At 45.0% G+C, this 21,772-nt stretch overlaps 1 protein-coding gene across 2 annotated transcripts in view; it reads right to left on the reverse strand.

Moving 5' to 3' along the window:
* Positions 1–3,582: 3,582 nt before the first annotated feature.
* LOC311130000 (KAT8 regulatory NSL complex subunit 1-like protein) overlaps positions 3,583–21,772 on the reverse strand; it is a 33,091-nt gene continuing 14,901 nt past the window's right edge. For both annotated transcript variants that reach the window (XM_084162587.1, XM_084162588.1), the window contains 9 exons: positions 20,211–20,388; positions 19,300–19,456; positions 13,195–13,347; positions 12,833–12,933; positions 12,390–12,511; positions 10,856–11,023; positions 10,520–10,676; positions 4,365–4,643; positions 3,583–4,166 (listed from right to left, as the gene is read on the reverse strand). In XM_084162587.1, coding sequence (XP_084018713.1) covers positions 4,149–4,166; positions 4,365–4,643; positions 10,520–10,676; positions 10,856–11,023; positions 12,390–12,511; positions 12,833–12,933; positions 13,195–13,347; positions 19,300–19,456; positions 20,211–20,388 — 1,333 coding nt within the window. In that variant the 3' untranslated portion in view covers positions 3,583–4,148. The remainder of the gene's footprint in view (positions 4,167–4,364; positions 4,644–10,519; positions 10,677–10,855; positions 11,024–12,389; positions 12,512–12,832; positions 12,934–13,194; positions 13,348–19,299; positions 19,457–20,210; positions 20,389–21,772) is intronic.

Consider the following 21,772-nt stretch of genomic DNA (forward strand, 5'->3'; position numbering starts at 1 on the left):
GCCAATAAAGCCCTTAAATTAAATTGAATTGAATTGAGAGGGGGGGGGGGGGGACCAATCTCGCCTAGCCTCAAGCACCATCCCTTCTATAGCGTCCAACGTCACGAATCATTGATAAACTATAGCCTACCTACCTGCTAAGCTCTACTATAGCTCTCCTAGTATAAAACGATTCAACTGTAGCCTATGCATAGATAATGAAGATGATATCTGTCTAAATCAAACAACAGGCCCCTTTGTCTTAACAATAGAAACAAGTAGGCTAAACCAATTCAAAACATATCCTGTAGGCTTTTTGAACGAAACTGGGGAGAAGGATTTGATAGTTTACAGAATCGGTCATGAGTTAACCGGAACTGCCGATGCTTCAGCACCATAAGTGCTGGACCTAATAGAAGCAGCGCGTCAAATTCACCAGCGTTCTGCAGACCAGCTGGTTGTGACACCGACCGTTCTCCCTGCCGCGCCGACTATGCGTTCACCGCAGATCAGCAATTCACATAAATAGCCTATAACAGCATACAAATTCTATCAATAATATGTTATTTCATGTAGCCTACCAAGATAAGATTATTTATTGGTTCAATATGCTACAGCCGCCAACAAACTACCAATAAACCATTCTAGGTGATCCATTATGGGCAAGGTTTGCGAGTCCCCATCTTCAAATGTGACCTTTTAAATGAAACAAAATGCTAAGATTTAGGTGGCATTGGAAGTGACCACAAAATATGTCTAGCTGTCCGGCATTATTCAGTAGTTCCTACCGTGGCAATGAACAATGAATCCTTTCTCTTAATCGATTCATTGGGGTAGCTCACATTATTTCTGCTCATGCACTGATGCACACAATTAGAAAACTTCATAAAACCAACATGGTGATATGGATTAATAAAATACTGGGCGATACATGCAAAAACACCCGACCATTTCCACTTAGGCTACATTCTGTTTTTAATCAATATTTAAAAAAATATGTAATCTTTACCTGTTCGGTGCAGTGGCTTCGCAGTAGAACTCGCTCTAGTCGGAGCGCAGTGACTGGCAACCGAATCCTGGGCCCACTTAGCCCCTCCCGCTACTTCCCGACTACCGTAAGTATTTCAACAGGGGCGCTTCGGAATTCACACTCAACGATAACAAGCCCATTACTATTCCATAAACCATTCTGACCCTCATTAATTGACTTTAAAAAGCAAATGATTATAAAAAACCAAATTAATCACAATGGCAGTTGGTTAGGCGATTATTTTGTTATTATTAATGCGATACTGTTATTTTACTGGTGCTCTTTAATTATTTGTTGTTTTTATTTTTTTGTTATCTATTTTTTACTTAACACTTATTTTTCTTAAAACTGCAATGTTGGTAAAGGGCTTGTAAGTAAGCATTTCACTGTAAGGTCTACTACACCTGTTGTATTCGGTGCATGTGACAAATACAATTGTATTTTATTTTATAGGGGCTAGACATTCAAGATAGTGCTCAACACATCAGTTCTTTAAGTTGGCTACCATTTAGCACATAGCATGCAGTCAAACAGTTTACAGATGTCGGATCTTAATTTGATCACTATTTTGTTGCTGAGAATTTGCCCACAGCAGGAAATGCACATTTATAGTGTATTCATGGTTTAAAAGGCATCTAAAGTTTATAATTTCCACTTTAAAATGTTACACTTGATTTGCTCTAACGAAAAATGTATCAACCCCTACACATTTTTTTCTCCAATATTATAATCCACATAATAATTCCGATTTCCTGCTACTGCAGGATTATTTTCCTGCTCTAGCAAACTGGCTCAAATTAAGATCCTACGTCTGTATGCATGTCAAGGCCAGTGAGAAGAATGACTGCTGTATTTCATCCCCAGGCAGAGTTAAATCACCCAGCAGGACTCCCCAGGGGGCCGAGCAGTAACATTTAACATTTTAACATTTTAGTCATTTAGCAGACGCTCTTATCCAGAGCGACTTACAGTTAGTGAGTGCATACATTTTTCATACTGTAAGAGAGAGCACAGATAAACTCATCCCAGGTAGGGGATGAATAATATGAGGCCAGAGTGGAGCATCAGAGGTGGCATGGGATTTGTCCCAAATGGCACCATATTTTGACCAGGGCCCATAGGCAATGTTTTAAATAAATACAAATAGCTTATTGGGCCATAGGCTTATATAGGGAATACGGTGCCCTTTGGTATGCAACTATGATGTTCGTTATGGCTTTTCACATCATGACAGATCAATACCCCAACCCTGTTCCAGGTCAACCCTCATAAACAGCAACACAGCCACGCAGTGAAAGGGTAGTCAGGGTCACCTACTACTACATACAATAGTTAGTAACCTGGGCTTTGTCCCAAATGGCACCCTTTTTTCGTATATAGTGCAATACATTTGATAAAACTCCAGTGTGCAATAGTGTAAAATAGTGCAAAAAGTGAATATGGTGCCACTTGGGACGCAAGCCTAGTCCATCAGGCTGGTTAGGTCATGTTGTTGATGTTTTTTAGCTGGTCATACATACTAGGCCTATTGTTGCAACACTTTAAACCGTTCTACTGTACATATTATAATAAACTGCAAAACAGATACTTCACAGTGACCCTTTCCTTGGCCTTGCCTCGTGCTGTTTTGTGATGTGTGCTGGTTGAAGGTTTAAGCACACTTCAAGGGAGGTACAAGGGGAATGGCTCCTAGAGCATAGGCTACAGGCCTGGGTTAATGAAAGAGGGGGAGAGGCTTCTCCACCCCCCTTGTTCTCCAAGCCTGCTTCGGATGGAGCTGATAACCTTGACCGCTACTTGCCTGCAATTAGCCTTCCAAATGGCACCCTATTCCCTACATAGTGCACTACGTTTGACCAGCGCACTATATAGGGAATAGGGTACCATTTGGGATGCAAACCCTGATGATGCTACTGTAGGATAAAATGGGCCTGTCTTTGAGTGTGATGCTGATGGACAGAGCAGCTCAACACTGAGGACAAGATCAAAGTTAAACAGTGAAAGAACTGACTGGACCTTTGGGTTTAGGAAACTAAGCTCTGAGTGTGTAAAAGATAAGTTTGACAATGACAGCAAGAGAAATAGTAATGATATGTAGAGTGGAATAATCACCCTATAAACAGAGGCTAGGCCTATTTAAGAAGGGTAACTAAATGCTTAGGCCTCTCTCAGGCCATGGCATGCACTCATACCACATTTTTAGGGCCTCTAACCTAACAAGTATGTATCTCACTAAATTCATATTTGCTAATAAAAGACAACAGTGTCACACTGTGTTGCGTGTGGGTAATTCAAGCTGGCCAGGTAATGGGTGTTATAGCAGTGATTACAAAGTAACTGGTTTGACCGCTCAATACTATAATAAAGGACAAGACACGAACGGCGGTCGTGTGCAATAGATCACCTGCTGGGTGTCGACGAACAGTAGTGATTCAACATGTAGAATCGTCGGGAAATGAACAGAATGGTGGCCGATGTTCTGTGGTCAGAGGCAATAGAACGACCACCACACGGCCTTTAACCATTCGTTGGCACGGTCTGGTTCGTCCTTAATAATGTGACAATAGTCAGACAGTGGCCTGAATATTTTTAATGACTGTTGTCATCAACAGAGATTACACTGTCAGACGAGAAGTACACCAACTAAAAAAACAATGAAAATACTTCACCTGTTTTTTTGTCTATATAAAGATCATCACTTATGGAAAAATACAATCTGCTAACCAAGAGTAAAACTGGTGAAAATCTAAAAATACGTACGTACACATATACTTATATATACACACATATAGACTTTGCATTTTCAGACACGTCTTGAAACATAAATAAATATCAGGTAACAACTATGTACATACAGTGGTTATGATCAGTTGTGCACTAGTACACAGACCTTCAATAAGAATGCAGGTCAGGGTTACTTAAAAAAAGTACACATTTAAAATGTTGAATATCCAATATCTTACAATACAGGGGAGAAATTAAAATAAATATAAACACTCCCCTACTTTTTTACAACCAAATTAAAACATCACTGTGTTCAGGAAATGTAGCAAACGTTAAAATGAGGTACACATTTGGTGTGAAGTCATCTCCACCAGGGAGTTCAGGCCTCCTCTTGTATCGCTGTCCCTCGGGTATCCTAATCTCCTGTGGAGACCTGTTGAAGACAGAAAACAGGCACTTAAAGGCGTGTGGAACACACTTAAGCAATGGATCAGTGAAAGGCAGTTAGGCGTGGCGGTGCTCTCTGTAACACTACTGATTTATGACATACCCAGCCCACATCAACAAACTGGTTGATACATGCATTCAACAACACAAAATACACACTTCCATAAGTAACTGTACATGCTACCTGTGCTGTGCAGTGGTAAAGCCAAGTCATCTGAGGTGACTCTGCTGTAACACTGTTGTTCCTATCATCTCCAGCAGGTGGTGCTGTTGTACTGGACAGGGACAGGGCTGAGAATGGGTGTGACTGGACAGAGATACTGCTCTCGTCTGTGCTGCTGGTGGGCTCTGCCTTCGCTCTCTCCTCCCAGCGAGGCTCCTCCTGCTCCTCTTCATCACACCTCAGAGCCGTCTCCTCATCCTCACACAGCGGAAACACACGGTTCTTCCACGGGAAACGGGGCTGCAGACAGAGAGGGGAGGAGGGAATAATCAGGGCTACATACGATTACATTATATTTATCACTTTCATATGTGGGTAACACAGCATGGGCAACTGAATGTCAAAAATGACATTGAGCTAGTATAATACTCACTGTACATCATTATTCTCCTGTGATAAAGGGTTCGTTTTAAAACCATAATTCATGGGAGGTGAGTATGGTCCCTGTGACCTTCACACCCACACCCTGCGCATCAGGGAGCCTGCAGCCTTCCATCTGAATGTGTGACTGAGAGTGGGCACTCTCCCTACCTCCTGACGACCACCGAACTGACAGACACCACCCCTAGGCTATCATTAGTAGCAGGGTTGGGGAGTAACGGATGACAAGTAATGGATTTTTTAAAAAAAACGGTAATCCATTACGTTACCAGCAAAAAGTGTAATCGGATTACAGATATATTGAAAAACTAGATGATTACTTCTAAGAATATTTGACACCTTTCTGTTTTCTCAATGACATTCAAATCAGCATTGAAAAAAGGCGCAAGTTTAAGTTTGTTCCGCCTGAGCGAGTCTGACCACAAGTCAGAGACCACTATGATGACACACCTAATGTGTTTGATGGATCGCGGGAAAAGAGCAGGGATAGGCTTTTGTAGGCTACAGTCCAAGCTACAGTATGTCTTCCAATGGTGCGACTGCTGTCGGCATCCAAAGATTATCCAACTTGAATAAACACTTGGAGCTAAGGATGACAGCAGTGGTGTAGCCTACAGGCTATACAGATATCATTTATTATTGATGTCTACATAGCACAATGGTGTGACTCACACTGCTGCTCTCTCATTTAGCTATTTGCACCTTACGGATTGTGGTTGTTGTGGACGGCTGTTCACAAATGTATATGTGTATTTCAACCCTATAACGGGTTAATTTAAAAAGTTTAAACCGCCTATCAATCATTGTTTTTGCAACCTGTGGAGAGCCAGTGAAAAATGCACTCTTGAGCTGGCTCTTGCAACAGCTGCATAGTGCAGATCCCAGCCCATGGAATAAAAGTTTGAGGTGGTTCCTCCCTTCTAAACTCCTCTGTGGTATTGTGCTCCATACTGTCAAAAACAAGTTTCAATTAGGAAGACCACGAGTGGGGCTTTAATTGCTCAATCTAATTCATGCTGATAACATTTTTAAAATCCAGCCTAACGGACACATGGTCAAACTCACACACTTTTGATAGACTTAAACAGCTGCAAATTATCAAGATATCAAAGTGTCTCCAACAAAAACATACAGTGCATTCGGAAAGTATTCAGACCCCTTCCCTTTTCCCACATTTTGTTACGTCACAGCCTTATTCTAAAATGGATTAAAGTAAACAAAACATTTTCATCAACCTACACACAACACCCCATAATAACAAAGCAAAAACATTATTAAACCAGAGAATCTTGTTTCTCATGGTCTGAGAGTCCTTTAGGTGCCTTTTAGCAAACTCCAAGCGGGCTGTCATGTGCCTTTTACTGAGGAGTGGCTTCCGTCTGGCCACTCTACCATAAAGGCCTGATTGGTGGAGTGCTGCAGAGATGGTTGTCCTTCTGGAAGGTTCTCCCATCACGACAGAGGAACTCTGGAGCTCTGTCAGAGTGACCATCGGCTTCTTGGTCACCTCCCTGACCAACGCCCTTCTCCCCCGATTGCTCAGTTTGGCCAGGCGGCCAGCTCTAGGAAGAGTCTTGGTGGTTCCAAACATCTTAATAATAATGGAGGCCACTGTGTTCTTTAGGACCATCAACACTGCATAATTTTTTTGGTACCCTTCCCAAGATCTGTGCCTCGACACAATCCTGTCTCGGAGCTCTACGGACAATTCCTTCGACCTCATGGCTTGGTTTTTGCTCTGACATGCACTGTCAACTGTGGGACCTTATATAGACAGGTGTGTGCCTTTCCAAATCATGTCCAATCAATTTAATTTACCACAGGTAGACTCCAATCAAGTTGTAGAAACATCTCAAGGATGATCAATGGAAACAGGATGCACCTGAGCTCAATTTCGAGTCTTATAGCAAAGGGTACGAATACTTATGCAAATAACGTATTTATTATTTAAAAAAAAAAAAAAAAAAACTGTTTTCACTTTGTCATTATGGGGTATTGTGTGTAGATTGATGAGGATTTTATTTTATTTAATCCATTTTAGAATAAGGCTGTAACGTAACAAATTGTGGAAAAAGGGAAGGGGTCTGAATACTTTCCGAATGCACTGTAAACAATAGGCCTATAGCAAATGCAGCATATGGCATACATTTTTCACATGCAAATAGCCTTTTTCGGTAGTGCTCAAAGCATGCTATTCCATGAGAGCATTTATTTTTCAACTCGAAGCAATGACCCAATCGGTCCTCCATGACAACAGAATCATAGACAACAGTAGGCTAAATATGTCCTTCAATTTTGGGTTATGCTCAGGTAAAAGAAGAGGTATTAAATTAAACGGAATGACCGGAAATTTGTCAGACTTTGATTTTTTTATGTAAATTAATAGCTTAATCGTATTATTATCTTTAGTAGAAACCAACGCGTTAGAAGAAGCCTACATAACAAACCTATAAATTAAAATGCAACTTCCATTTATCTATGTAAACGCTAAACATTGATTTATCCTGCAATAGATGTCGTTCAATTGGTAATATTCACTTTTGTCTTCTTCTAGTGCCTCTTAAGGTGAAATTAATCTAAAAGTAACTGAAAGTAAATCAGATTATGTTTCTGAGTTTGGGTAATCCAAAAGTTACGTTACGGATTACAATTTTGAACAGGTAACGCGTAACTGTAATGGATTACATGTATAAAGTAACCTACCCAACCCTGTCTCTGACTTCATAGAGCTGTACAGCACCACTGAGGTAAAAATATCCAGCGTCACCAAAGAACCAGTTAGACATTACAGTCTCTCTCTTTCTGTAGGAGTCATGCATTTGGAACAAATTATACGTGCATCATTTATCTGCCAATACTAAGATCTGAACCCAAGTGATTTGGATAAATTCAGCATACTTTATGGGTTTTGTATGGTAAACATAAAGAGATGTAAATGTGCTGCTCTGCTTTCTCCTGTTAAGACGCCATTACTGAGAGTGTTGATTGAGACCTCCTGTTTCAGTGTCTCTGCTTGATTCAGTCCAGTCAGAACCCACTCCAATCAGCCATGTCTAATCAACCACAGTGCATCTTTGTAGGCTCAAGAGCTCCTCAACTAGCCCACTACCCACAAACCGTCCTACTGCAGATATACACAGAAGATATCTGATAGGCTTTTTATTCCAGGGATGTTTCATGGTCACCACTTATGGGTTCTGTACTAAAACCTCTTATTTAAAATATTTACATTTACGTCATTTAGCAGACGCTCTTATCCAGAGCTGTCACGATCGTTGGAGGAAGTGGACCAATGCGCAGTGTGATATGCGAACATACTTATTTTATTAAATCACCACACGAACAAAACAACAAAACGATACGTGAAGTCCTTGGTAACAGACACAAACCATACACGGAACAAGATCCCACAATACACTGTGGAAAACAGGCTGCCTAAGTATGGTTCCCAATCAGAGACAACAAGCAACAGCTGATACTCGTTGCCTCTGATTGAGAACCACCCCGGCCAACACAGAAACACATGAGCTAGATAATGAACCTAGAAAACAAACCCATAGAAACTACACACCCTGGCTCAACATAACAGAGTCCCAGAGCCAGGGCGTGACAGTACCCCCCCCCCCAAAGGCGTGGACTGCGACCGCGCCAAACATAAACCGAACAGAGGAGGGCCGGGTGGGCATTCCTCCTCGGAGGCGGTTCCGGCTCCGGGCTTGACCACCACCCTCCAACAATCCCCCCGTAGCGCCCCTGGTCCGGTCTGGCCCCGCTGGCTGGAGCTGGACTGGACATCGGTGGAGCGGATTGCTTAGGCTCCGGTGTGGAGCAGCTGACCGGTACCTGACCAGGCACCGGTGACCCAGGCACGGGCTGTGCCGGACTGACGACGCGCACCACAGGCTTGGTGCGGGGAGCAGGAAAGGGCCGGACCAGACTGACGACGCGCACCACAGGCTTGGTGCGGGGAGCAGGAACGGGCCAGACCGGACTGACGACGCGCACCACAGGCTTGGTGCGGGGAGCAGGAACGGGCCGGACCGGGCTGACGACGCGCACCACAGGCTTGGTGCGGTGAGCAGGAACGGGCCGGACCGGGCTGACGACGCGCACCCCTGGCTTGGTGCGGGGAGCAGGAACGGGCCGGACCGGGCTGACGACGCGCACCCCTGGCTTGGTGCGGGGAGCAGGAACGGGCCGGACCGGGCTGACGACGCGCACCATTGGCTTGGTGCGGGGAGCAGGAACAGGCCGGGCCGGGCTGGCGACGCGCACCATTGGCTTGGTGCGGGGAGCAGGAACAGGCCGGGCCGGGCTGGCGACGCGCACCATTGGCTTGGTGCGGGGAGCAGGAACAGGCCGGGCCGGGCTGGCGACGCGCACCATTAGCTTGGTGCGGGGAGCAGGAACGGGTCGGGCCGGGCTGGGAACACGCACCACTAACTTAGTGCGGGGAGCAGGAACGGGTCGGACTGGGAACACGCACCACTAACTTAGTGCGGGGAGCAGGAACGGGCCGGACCGGACTGGTGACACACACCACTTGCTTTGTGTGAGGAGCGGGACTGGGTTTCTTCATAGCCCTCCGCTCCCTCCGCTGCCTACACAGTTCCTCTCGCCGCGCCTCTACTCTCTCCTTCTCCCTTATCGCATCCAGTAGCTCCTCCCTCTGACCCACTAACTCCTGCTCCCTCTGGACCAATAGCCCCCTTAACCTGGTGGCCTCCTCTCCTATTCTCCCGATACGCCCTGTAGCTGCCTCCTGCTGCCCCGTCATCCATGCCGTGTGCCCCCCCCTAAAAATGTCTTGGGGTTGCCTCTCGCCTGTCTGACGACGGCACTGTTGGCGCCGTACCTCCTCTCTCGCCAGGGCCTTAACTTTAGCCCATGGCCCTTTTCCCGCGAGCATGTCCTCCCAGGACCACCATTGGCCCACCTGGGCCATCGCCAACCTCTCCAGCTCCTTACCCGGCGCTTGCTCCTGGACACGCTGCTTGGTCCTGTTTTGGTGGGATCTTCTGTCACGATCGTTGGAGGAAGTGGACCAATGCGCAGCGTGATATGCGAACACACTTATTTTATTAAATCACCACACGAACAAAACAACAAAACGATACGTGAAGTCCTTGGTAACAGACACAAACCATACACGGAACAAGATCCCACAATACACTGTGGAAAACAGGCTGCCTAAGTATGGTTCCCAATCAGAGACAACAAGCAACAGCTGATACTCGTTGCCTCTGATTGAGAACCACCCCGGCCAACACAGAAACACATGAGCTAGATAATGAACCTAGAAAACAAACCCATAGAAACTACACACCCTGGCTCAACATAACAGAGTCCCAGAGCCAGGGCGTGACAAGAGCGACTTACAAATTGGTGCATTCACCTTATGATAGCCAGTGTAAATATCTTAGATTTAATGCCCAATATTCATCTCACCCAATCAGAAACAGTTTTTCAGTCTCAGTGAGTCATATTCTGAAGTAAAATGTCTAACTATTTCAGCTTGATCATTAGAAGACTTGTGTATAACATAAACTAGCATTGTTTCTGCTAGAAACTCATCTGCATTCAACTTAATAGCTTATGGACTAGAATGTTCGTCAGTTAGCGGCAGGGTTAATAGATGGTAGTACCAAGACGTCATACTCAGAATGTAACAAAGAGCTGAACCGGGATCCAGACTTTAGGTTGGTAGAGACTAGACAATGAATGTCCTTTCTTACCACCCACTCCTCTAAGGCTCCATCTGCGTCCGTGTCCAGATGACTGCAGCTCCAGTCCACGTGAGTGCTCATGTCACCTCTGGTGCCACCCCTGGTGTCACCCCTGACAGCACAGTCCCATACAGAACCACCTGCTCCATCGTTCCTACTGCCAGACCTACAGAGACAGGTGATTTTAAATAAAAACTACTGCATCGGTACAAGAGAATGCCACACTTCATTCTCGAAGGAAAAAAACAGACACTGTATATTGAATTGAGATCCAGTGAGGTAAGAAGCTTTACTGCAGGATCAATCAGCAACAGCAAGGTGATGTGTGGTGTGCCCAGTGCCCACCTGGTGGTGCGTCTGTAGTGTCTGGTCTTGTCCCAGGAGGTCCAGCGGAGTTTCTCTCTCTGCTCACACCCCAGGTGCCTCTGAGAAAATGTCTCGTCACAGAGCAGCTCCTCTTCCTCCTCCTCCTCCTCCCCCTCCTCCAGGGGTGGGTTATCAATCACTCTCCAGCTGCAGGGAAGGAGGAGCAGAGCAATGTGTAAGGTGACGGAATACACTACATGGTCAAAAGTATGTGGACACTGCTCGTCGAACATCTCATTCCAAAATCATGGGCATTAATATAGAGTTCTGAGAAGGCTTTCCACTAGATGTTGGAACATTGCTGCGGGGACTTGCTTCCATTTAGCCACAAGAGCATTAGTGAGGTCGGGCACTGATGTTGGGACGATTAGGCCTGGCTCGCAGTCGGTGATCCTATTCATCCCAAAGGTGTTTGATGAGGTTGAGGTCAGGGCTCTGTGCAGGCCAGTCAAGTTCTTCCACATCAATCTCGACAAACCATTTCTGTACGGACCTCGCTTTGTGCACGGGGGCATTTTCATGCTGAAACAGGAAAGGGCCTTCCCCAAACTGTTGCCACAAAGTTGAAAGCCCAGAATCGTCTAGAATGTCATTGTATGCTGTAGCGTTAAAATTTCCCTTCACTAGAACTAAGGGGCCTAGCCCGAACCATGAAAAACAGACCCAGATCAAACTTTACAGTTGGCACTATGCTTTCGGGCAGGTAGCGTTCTCCTGGCATCCGCCAAACCTAAATTTGTCAGTCGGACTGCCAGATGGTGAAGTGTGATTCATCACTCTGGAGCGTTTCCACTGCTCCAGAGTCCAATGGCGGCGAGCTTTATACCACTCCAGCCGACGCTTGGCTTTGCGCATGATGATCTTAGGCTGCTCGGCCATGGAAACCCATTTTATGAAGCTCCCGACGAACAGTTCTTGTGCTGATGTTGCTTCCAGGGGCAGTTTGGAACTTGGTACTGAGTGTTGCAACCGAGTACAGACTATTTTTACGCGCTACGCACTTCAGCACTCGGTGGTCCCGTTCTATGAGCTTGTGTGGCCTACCACTTCGCGGCTGAGCCGTTGTTGCTCCTAGACATTTCCATTTCACAATAACAGCCCTTACAGTTGACCGGGGCAGCTCTAGCAGGGCAGAAATTTGACCAACTGACTTGTTGGAAAGGTGGCATCCTATGATGGTGCCACGTTGAAAGTCTGAGCTCTTCAGTACGGGCCATTCTACTGCCAATGTTTGTCTATGGAGATTGCATGGCTGTGTGTTCGATGTTATACACCTGTCACAGCAACTAGTGTGACTGAAATAGTTGAACCGACAAATTTGACAGTGTGTCCACATACTTTTGGCCATGTAGTGTAACACACATCATAGGACATCAAAGAACAGACTATTTTCTTGGGAAGTTTGATCAAACTCAAAATACAGTTAAGCAAAAAATGGTGGCTTTAGCTTTTGTTGAGAAGTAACTGCAGCCATAAGTAACTCAAGCCAAAGAACAAGCACCAGAAGCCATACCTGGGCGTTATAATATCTCTGTACTGAAGTCTCTCCACCTTGGTAGTGGCAGCCAGGGACATAGGGATGACGATGTTGTCAATGTTGTAAACACTCTCTCCCTGACGTCTGCGGATTGGGCCCTGAGAACAGCAAAGTATAAAAAAATACTGTAGCATAGCTCACTAATCAACAAGTGGGCTATATGCCTGTAATGCACACCGTTTGTTATAAACTTCTCCACTAGACGTTAGTATGCATTACAAGGCAATTCTCAAGCTATTAGTCCAGGTAGCCAGGCAGTATTGGAGCTATAATGCACAGATTTGCAGACTATGAAGCTATAGTAGCTTGGTTGATTAACTACCTGTGTGTGTGTGTGTGTGTGTGTGTGTGTGTGTGTGTGTGTGGGTGTGTGTGTGTGTGTGTGTGTGTGTGGTGGGGGGGGGGTTATGGGGGGGTACCCGTTTGCGTGTGTGTGAGGTCTGGGGTGTAACGGCATCCTCCAGGCTATCCTCTGGACTGTCCTCAGGGTCTGACAGCTGAGACAGGAGGTCCTCCTCATCTAGAGACCAACAACACCTAACTGTTAACGCCATGCGTCGCTCTGTAACAAGCTACATAGCATACATGTAATGACTACATAACTACACTCGCAGGCTACATGTATGTTAGAACTAGTTGGATATGTTTAGGACAACATAGGAAATCAGGATTTGGCTAGGGGTTAAGTCTGTTTCTAATTTAAATTCATGTAGGATAAATGTCAGAAAAGCAGGAATTCCTGATTACTGAGGAAAAATCCCATCCCAGGGATCATACATACCTTCCATGGTCCTGTGGGTATGTTTCCTCTTCCTCCCCCCGCGATAGGCTCTCCTGTGTGGGGTCTGAGAAGAGCCCACCCACCTGATAGTTGACATGCCCCTGGCCCCTCCCCTCAGGTGCCTCCCATGCTGCTTGTGGCTGTGGCGGCAACCTGGAAACACACAGCACCCATGTTAAAGTGGAACTGACAGCATTTTAGCAACATTAAATCAAGCGAGCACTTAGATATGGACATTTTCATAAATTCATATAATGTTTGGGATTTACGTAGTAAGGCATTTGTGAAAATTCTACAGCAATATATAGTGGGGGAAAAAAGTATTTAGTCAGCCACCAATTGTGCAAGTTCTCCCACTTAAAAAGATGAGAGAGGACTGTAATTTTCATCATAGGTACACGTCAACTATGACAGACAAAATGAGAAAAAAAAATCCAGAAAATCACATTGTAGGATTTTTTATGAATTTATTTGCAAATTATGGTGGAAAATAAGTATTTGGTCAATAACAAAAGTTTCTCAATACTTTGTTATATACCCTTTGTTGGCAATGACACAGGTCAAACGTTTTCTGTAAGTCTTCACAAGGTTTTCACACACTGTTGCTGGTATTTTGGCCCATTCCTCCATGCAGATCTCCTCTAGAGCAGTGATGTTTTGGGGCTGTCGCTGGGCAACACGGACTTTCAACTCCCTCCAAAGATTTTCTATGGGGTTGAGATCTGGAGACTGGCTAGGCCACTCCAGGACCTTGAAATGCTTCTTACGAAGCCACTCCTTCGTTGCCCGGGCGGTGTGTTTGGGATCATTGTCATGTTGAAAGACCCAGCCACGTTTCATCTTCAATGCCCTTGCTGATGGAAGGAGGTTTTCACTCAAAATCTCACGATACATGACCCCATTCATTCTTTCCTTTACACGGATCAGTCGTCCTGGTCCCTTTGCAGAAAAACAGCCCCAAAGCATGATGTTTCCACCCCCATGCTTCACAGTAGGTATGGTGTTCTTTGGATGCAACTCAGCATTCTTTGTCCTCCAAACACGACGAGTTGAGTTTTTACCAAAAAGTTATATTTTGGTTTCATCTGACAATTTTTTCCTCATTTTGTCTGTCATAGTTGACGTGTACCTATGATGAAAATGACAGGCCTCTCTCATCTTTTTAAGTGGGAGAACTTGCACAATTGGTGGCTGACTAAATACATTTTTTCCCCACTGTACAGTGGGAAAGCGGCCGTGGGTTTGGACAATTAATAGACACTGCAGTAAATAAAACCTAACAAAAACATCTGTCTCGTCCAAAGACAGGAGTCTACGCAGACCGGTGCGCCATAGCCAATAAGAGCTACAGTAGGCCTTTATGCAAACAAGCCATTTGCCACATGGGCCTGCCATCATTCACTTTGAACTGGACTGTGTGTTTACAGGTAGTACCAACTGTGCGACTTTAGATTATTTGAACGCATTTGCCAAAAGCCACAAAATACAACTGAATGGATTTCTGCAAATATGTAAACACCGCAGGAATCCTCTTACATTTGGGAACTTAACAGTCCTATTGATCAAACAACCATGAAAAGGTAGGCTCTCTCTCCATCAGTTATGTACATCAACAACAACAAGATCAACAACTAATGCTAGCCAGACCAAGGTGAGGTAAAATCTAACGAAGGAACATTAGATAAATCCTCCAACATTTTCAAATAAACTCAGCAAAAAAAGAAACGTCCCTTTTTCAGGACCCTGTCTTTCAAAGATAATTCGTAAAAATCCAAATAACTTCACAGATCTTCATTGTAAAGGGTTTAAACACTGTTCAATGAACCATAAACAATTAATGAACATGCACCTGTGGAACGGTCGTTAAGACACTAACAGCTTACAGACGGTAGGCAATTAAGGTCACAGTTATGAAAACATAGGACACTAAAGAGGCCTTTCTACTGACTCTGAAAAACACCAAAAGAAAGATGCCCAGGGTCCCTGCTCATCTGTGTGAATGTGCCTTAGGCATGCCGCAAGGAGGCATGAGGACTGCAGATGTGGCCAGGGCAATAAATTGCAATGTCCGTACTGTGAGACACCTAAGACAGCGCTACAGGGAGACAGGATGGACAGCTGATCGTCCTCGCAGTGGCAGACCACGTGTAACAACACCTGCACAGGATCGGTACATCCGAACATCACACCTGAGGGACAGGTACAGGATGGCAACAACAACTGCCCGAGTTACACCAGGAACGCACAATCCCTCCATCAGTGCTCAGACTGTCCGCAATAGGCTGAGAGAGGCTGGACTGAGGGCTTGTAGCCCTGTTGTAAGGTAGGTCCTCACCAGACATCACTGGCAACAATGTTGCCTATGGGCACAAGTCCACCGTCGCTCGACCAGACAGGACTGGCAAAAAGTGCTCTTCACTGACGAGTCGCAGTTTTGTCTCACCGGGGTGATGGTCGGATTTGCTTTATCGTCGAAGGAATGAGTGTTACACCGAGGCCTGTACTCTGGAGCGGGATCGATTTGGAGGTGGAGGGTCCGTCATGGTCTGGGGCGGTGTGTCACAGCATCATCGGACTGAGCTTGTTGTCAATGCAGGCAATCTCAACGCTGTGTGTTACAGGGAAGACATCCTCCTCCCTCATGTGGTACCCTTCCTGCAGGCTAATCCTGACATGACCCTCCAGCATGACAATGCCACCAGACATACTGCTCGTTCTGTGCGTGATTTCATGCAAGACAGGAATGTCAGTGTTGTGCCAATGGGATCTCAATCCCATTGAGCACGTCTGGGACCTGTTGGATCGGAGGGTGAGGGCTAGGGCCATTCCCCCCAGAAATGTCCGGGAACTTGCAGGTGCCTTGGTGGAAGAGTGGGGTAACATCTCACAGTAAGAACTGGCAAATCTGGTGCAGTCCATGAGGAGGAGATGCACTGCAGTACTTAATGCAGCTGGTGGCCACACCAGATACTGACTACTTTTGATTTTGACCCCCCCCCTTATACAGGGACACATTATTCAATTTCTGTTAGTCACATGTCTGTGGAACTTGTTCAGTTTATGTCTCAGTTGTTGAATCTTGTAATGCTCATACAAATATTTACACATGTTAAGTTTGCTGAAAATAAACACAGTTGAGTTTAGTTGCCTGTCAAAATTGCACTGATAAATGATGGGGGATTGTAGCCTACTAGTGCTTCTGCAGCTTGCCTGCAAATGCATTAATTCTTGTCCCAACCAAGCACCCAAGCTAACTGGCTAAAGTTGGCTAGCTTGCTAGCTAGCTACTTTCCAGACACAAATGAGAGAACACCTCACTCAGACCATTTTATTAGCAGAGCTGGTTAGGCTGTTTACATTTACATTTTAGTAATTTAGCAGACGCTTTTATCCAGAGCGACTTACAGTTAGTGAGTGCATACATGTTTTCATACTTTACATGTTATCTAGAGCGTTCGTGACAAACTATAACTTTTTTTGCCTACGTTTACTGACACCGGTCATATTCAGCGGGTGTTGCACGTTAGTAAATTCATCAGTTATTCTGCGCTCTGGCACACTCAGACGAGAGTGCTCTAAAATCAGAGTAGATAGCGAGAGTGAATTTGCGAATGCAAGAGATATGCTAACTGGATAACAGTTGTTCACGTTCTTGCTAGCTAACCAAATGACACCTGCATTTCTAGCTGTGTATAGCCACCGGAAAACGATATGAGGGGAAAAAGTCAGTCACTCACTCACTCCTCCAATTACATTACATGACATCCTCCTTGCAGCTAGCGATCTAGCTAGCATTAGGCTCCGTGTTTTTAGCTTGCTACATAAATAGATACACTAGCCTATTAGCCACGTTATGACTGACTTGTGGTCATTGCCCTTACTAGTTTGATTGTATTGACATTCCCAGCCTTAGTTACATTCGTCCTTTTTTGTCCAAAATATTGAGTCGTTGAAACTGAAACAGTGCATCGCGAATGGAGGCAGCAAACAATGTACCAGGCGAGCTGTGATTCACAACCTAATAGCAATATTTTTTGGACTACCAAGAAATGTATTGGTGAATTATATTAATCATGCAGTGAACTGCATCCATCTATTCTGCCAACAATGCCTTAGTGTAGATCATGGAATGTTGAGTCAAATATAACCTATTTTTAAAACCTCTTATAAAGTTGGTTTTGTAGCATAAACTGGGAATGTTATATTTTTGACTGATATTATGATTGTCTGTTTCATATCTGCAAAGTAGTTAAAATGCTGTCAGTTCCACTTTAACTCAACAGCGAGGGCTTCCCCTCGTCTGAAACCATCCGCCAAACCCCCCATGGGATTACAAGGCTTGGTTAGAGACTTGCCTATAATAACAAACCAGCATAATGTTTAACTATCAGTCCCAATAGGTTAGACATATTCCTTCTTAATGCTTCCTCCCCAGCTCTACAGACAATCAACATATTTGTCATGGGCCTGTTTCATTGTTAGGAGAACAGATATGTTGTGGTTTGGGTTGGGGGGGTTGATAATGACACAGATGCTATGGTAATCTGCAGTGTGAGCTGTAAGGTTGCAGGGCTGAACATGACTAGTGGTGCTGAATCATGAGTCTCACCTCAAACTGCCACCACTGTGCTTCCTGCTTGTCAGGGCCAGATTAGCAGGACAATACCTGCAGCTCTCTCATCTCTCCCGCTCAAAACATATCCCCCTCCACTCCCTCTCACACATCTCCTCCCTTCTCTTCTCAAGAGAAGAAGAGAAGGAGAGAGAAAGAGAGGGAGAGAAAGAGAAAGAGAGAAATGGTGATCTTCCACATAATAATTGTCAGTAGAATATTCCTTATGGTGTTTGTGCTGTTTGTTTTTAGCTCAATCTTTGTCCGTGGGGTGTGATTCAGGCTGACAGGAAATCGAGTGGAGCATTGTGAGTTACATCTCTAAGATTGACCCAGCGCTCTCCTCATCAGCCACAGCCCAGTGCCCCAGCCCCTCAACCTCTCTCCTCAGCCCCTCTAGCCAGCCCATCACTCCAGCCACGGCCCACTGCCTCAGAACCCCTCCCTTCAGCCCAGCGAGAATCATTGGGATTGTTTAGGATCATTAACCTCTGTGCAGGCAACAGCCAACAGAGCAAGCAGCGAGGAGCAGCAACAGGAGATTCATTATTAGACTGGCTGACTCAGAGCATGCTGCTGTGAATGTCCCCCAGTGAGATGCCAAAGAGAATTACTGCCAAATCATCTCAACTAGCAGATCAGTAGGAGTCTTTACACTAGATAGGGAGAGGAGACACAGTCAGCCAGCAGGTTAGATGCTATTCACTCTGCCCAGCTTTAGTTTGGTCTGATCAGGTCTAGATTAGGTTAGAGAAGAAGAATATAGACTAGAATATTCTAGAAGAATATGGATCTAACAATGAGCATGACAATCTCTCCATTTACCTCACTACATACTAGAGCCAATACACCTTCTCCTAGTCAGTTCCTAGTAATAACTCCCTCACAGTACAGTACAGTTGTGTGGAGCTCAGCTGACAGTTGCATTGTTGAGTTGACAGTCCTGTCAGGTCTTAATAACCCTACAGTCTACATTCCTCAGGCAACAGGGAGAGAGCTGCTCTGAGAGTCAGGGTGCGTGGGATGTCATCTCCTCAGTACAATGAATAGTTACAGGAAAACACAGACCTGGGAAAGTTGTTTACAGGGCTTGTCTAGATGAGGGCAGGGTAACAGAATGTTTCTCAGAATACACTGTACTGTATTCTATTTTTCACACCTATCTTGGTCAATGTAAATGAACAATATAGTAATGTTTTGTATCGTACCTTCCACCCTCAGCTACCTACCATCAACAGAATATTATAGCTATTTCCAGACAAAAGAGTTGAAGCATACAGCTCAATATGATGAACAACACAGTAATTACAACACAACAGTAATCACTGGCATCAGTTAACCCAAGCAGACATATTTCTATAGATGTGGGGTTTTAGGAGAGAGGTGCCTACCTGAGGTTTGAGAGAACAGGGTGTGGCACAGTACAGTTAGCCTAACACAAGAACACATACAGTATCATCATGTCTGTCCAGCACAGTGAGAGATGTGCCTACCTGAGGTGAGAGAGAGAGCAGGGTGTGGCACAGTGTGACTGGTCCTGGAGGTCAGGGCGCTGCTGGAGGAGCAGGCTGGGTCAGAACACAGTGCCAGGGGATCACAGGAGGCACAGGTGAGACAGAAGGAGGAGGAGGAGGAGAGGGAGGCTGGGTCCTACAGGAGAGAGAAAGGAGGAGGGAATAAAGCCTAGACATTTACAGGTACTAGAATAACTTACTCTCTACACGTGCAGGACCAGGTGTGGATACCACTGATTTAATGCAGGACATTTTTATTAACTCAAACCACCTTTGGCTCTTGAAGATAGCAATAGGCTACTGTCAGAGACAGTTACCAAAGACTACCTCATAAACCCATTAGCAAAGGAAGGACCCAGGTGAATGTGTGTACATGTTTAAACATAGAGTTGTGACTTAACCCCACCTCAGCTGGTTTCTCAGCTCTGCTAACATGTAGCCTTACTATGCAGTTGCTGTGTGAGTCACTGTGACCTGGAGGAGCAGCCAGGGACACAGCGGACATCATGACACACAGCACAGGGTCCCTTTCCAAAGACTACAGCTACAATTAATACTCCACTTTAAATAAGACAGCAGTTCACAGATTAGTAAACCTTCGTTCACAAAGAGTTAATATCAGCACTTGATTATATTTGCACTTTGACAAAAACACTAATATGCAAGAGATTCTATATGTCATTCTCAAATGTCAAGAGGAGTCCCTCTGCATAAAAAAGAAAGCCACCTTGATTTACTCTTTTATCCTTCTTTAATTTAGTATACTTCAGTCATCTAACATTTCATTATTGGCAGCAGGTGTGTGTGTGTGTGTGTGTGTGTGTGTGTGTGTGTGTGTGTGTGTGTGTGTGTGTGTGTGTGTGCGCGCGCATGGTGTTGAGGGTGGCTACCTGCTGTCTGTGGCTGGTGTTGATGAAGAGTTGTGGTTTGTGATAGGTCACCAGGGGTCGGGTGCGGGCTGAGACACAGGTGGCGTCCATTTGGAGGAGGTGTTGTCTCCTGCGGTTCACTCTCCTCCTCTTGAGTCCCTTCTGGGAGAAAGGGTCACATCCTCCCAGGGCCAGGCCACTGCAGGGGACAACAGAAGAGACACTTAGTATATGACCCAAATGGCACCCATAGTGCTCTGGTGAAAAGTAGTGCACTACAGGGAATATGGTGCCATTTGAAACGCAACCTAAGTCACTAAACACACACCACTTTATTCACTCAACACACAAATGCAACAGTCCTATAGGTAGAGAGCTGCCCAGATTTTACATTGAACATTCAGTGTACAGACGCCCTTAAAACGACTCACAACGATTCAAAACACAAACAATCCAACCCAGCGGTCCCAGTCAGATATAATCCGTATTCCATGACATCCATGGCAGCGTGGGAGTCAGTTCAGAACAAGGGAGGTGAAGACTTTATTATTGAGAGTAAAAAGGAGGCAAGAGGAAGTTAGAACTTGAGCTTAATGACTTTGATCCAAATCACAGCCGGACATGATGAAACTTTTCCATGGGTTGTTTTAAGGATAGCTAGAGCATGTTTAATATCACTAGTGATGGATAGGAGATCTGTGGTCCTCTCTGGGCTGTAGAGTAGGGCTTCGGCACAAATGGCATCCTATTCCCTATATATTTCCTACCCTATGGGCCCTGGTCAAAAGTAGTGCACCACTGTATTTAGGGAATAGGGTGCCATTTGGGACTGAGCCTAGACTAGCAGATACTGGCTTTAGAACATTGCTGGTCCAACACTCACTAGGGGCCTGTCATTTCCAGCTCTGGTGGGATATGTTTCCCTTGGTTACAGGAAGTGAACTGATTTTGTTCATTATCCTGCCAGATCACAGTAACCTCCCTGGCCCTCCTCGACCACACCTCCCTGTCCTCTGGAACAGGCTTTAAATGGCTTGGATAAATACTAAACAAACATACTCTGCTGTGCTGCCTGTGACAGAAATACAAAACAGCAGCTCTGTGAAGTCCTACAGTACAGCCTTCTTGGGGGTAGTTAATACCACCCAAAGAACCCCACTACCCCAGCCTGTTCGAGGGAGTGGTTGTGCCTAAAAACAGCGCTGTCTAGGAACCATAATGTCAATGAATGTCCCATCACTTCCATTTTAAATACAAATAAAACAGGCCTGCCTACAGGATCTAGTTTGACAGTGACTGAAATTCCACAAAGTCTTTCTATTCTTTATATAATACCATTTGTTCTGGCTTTTGATTGACAGCTTATGCCTAATTTGTATTTTCTTGGCTCCTCTGACGTGTTAAGCAACAGTGGAACTGGGAGCAGTTTTTATAATTATTACAGTAGAAAGATTGTCATTAGCTAAGTGCAGCCAATGAATTACAGAAAATGGTGTGCAAAGCTGTCATCAAGGCAAATGGTGGCTACTTTGAAGAATCTCAAATATAAAATATATTTTGATTTGTTGAACACTTTTTTGGTT

Source organism: Coregonus lavaretus (assembly GCF_964263955.1).
Source record: "Coregonus lavaretus genome assembly, chromosome: 5".
Taxonomy (NCBI): Eukaryota; Metazoa; Chordata; class Actinopteri; order Salmoniformes; family Salmonidae; genus Coregonus; species Coregonus lavaretus.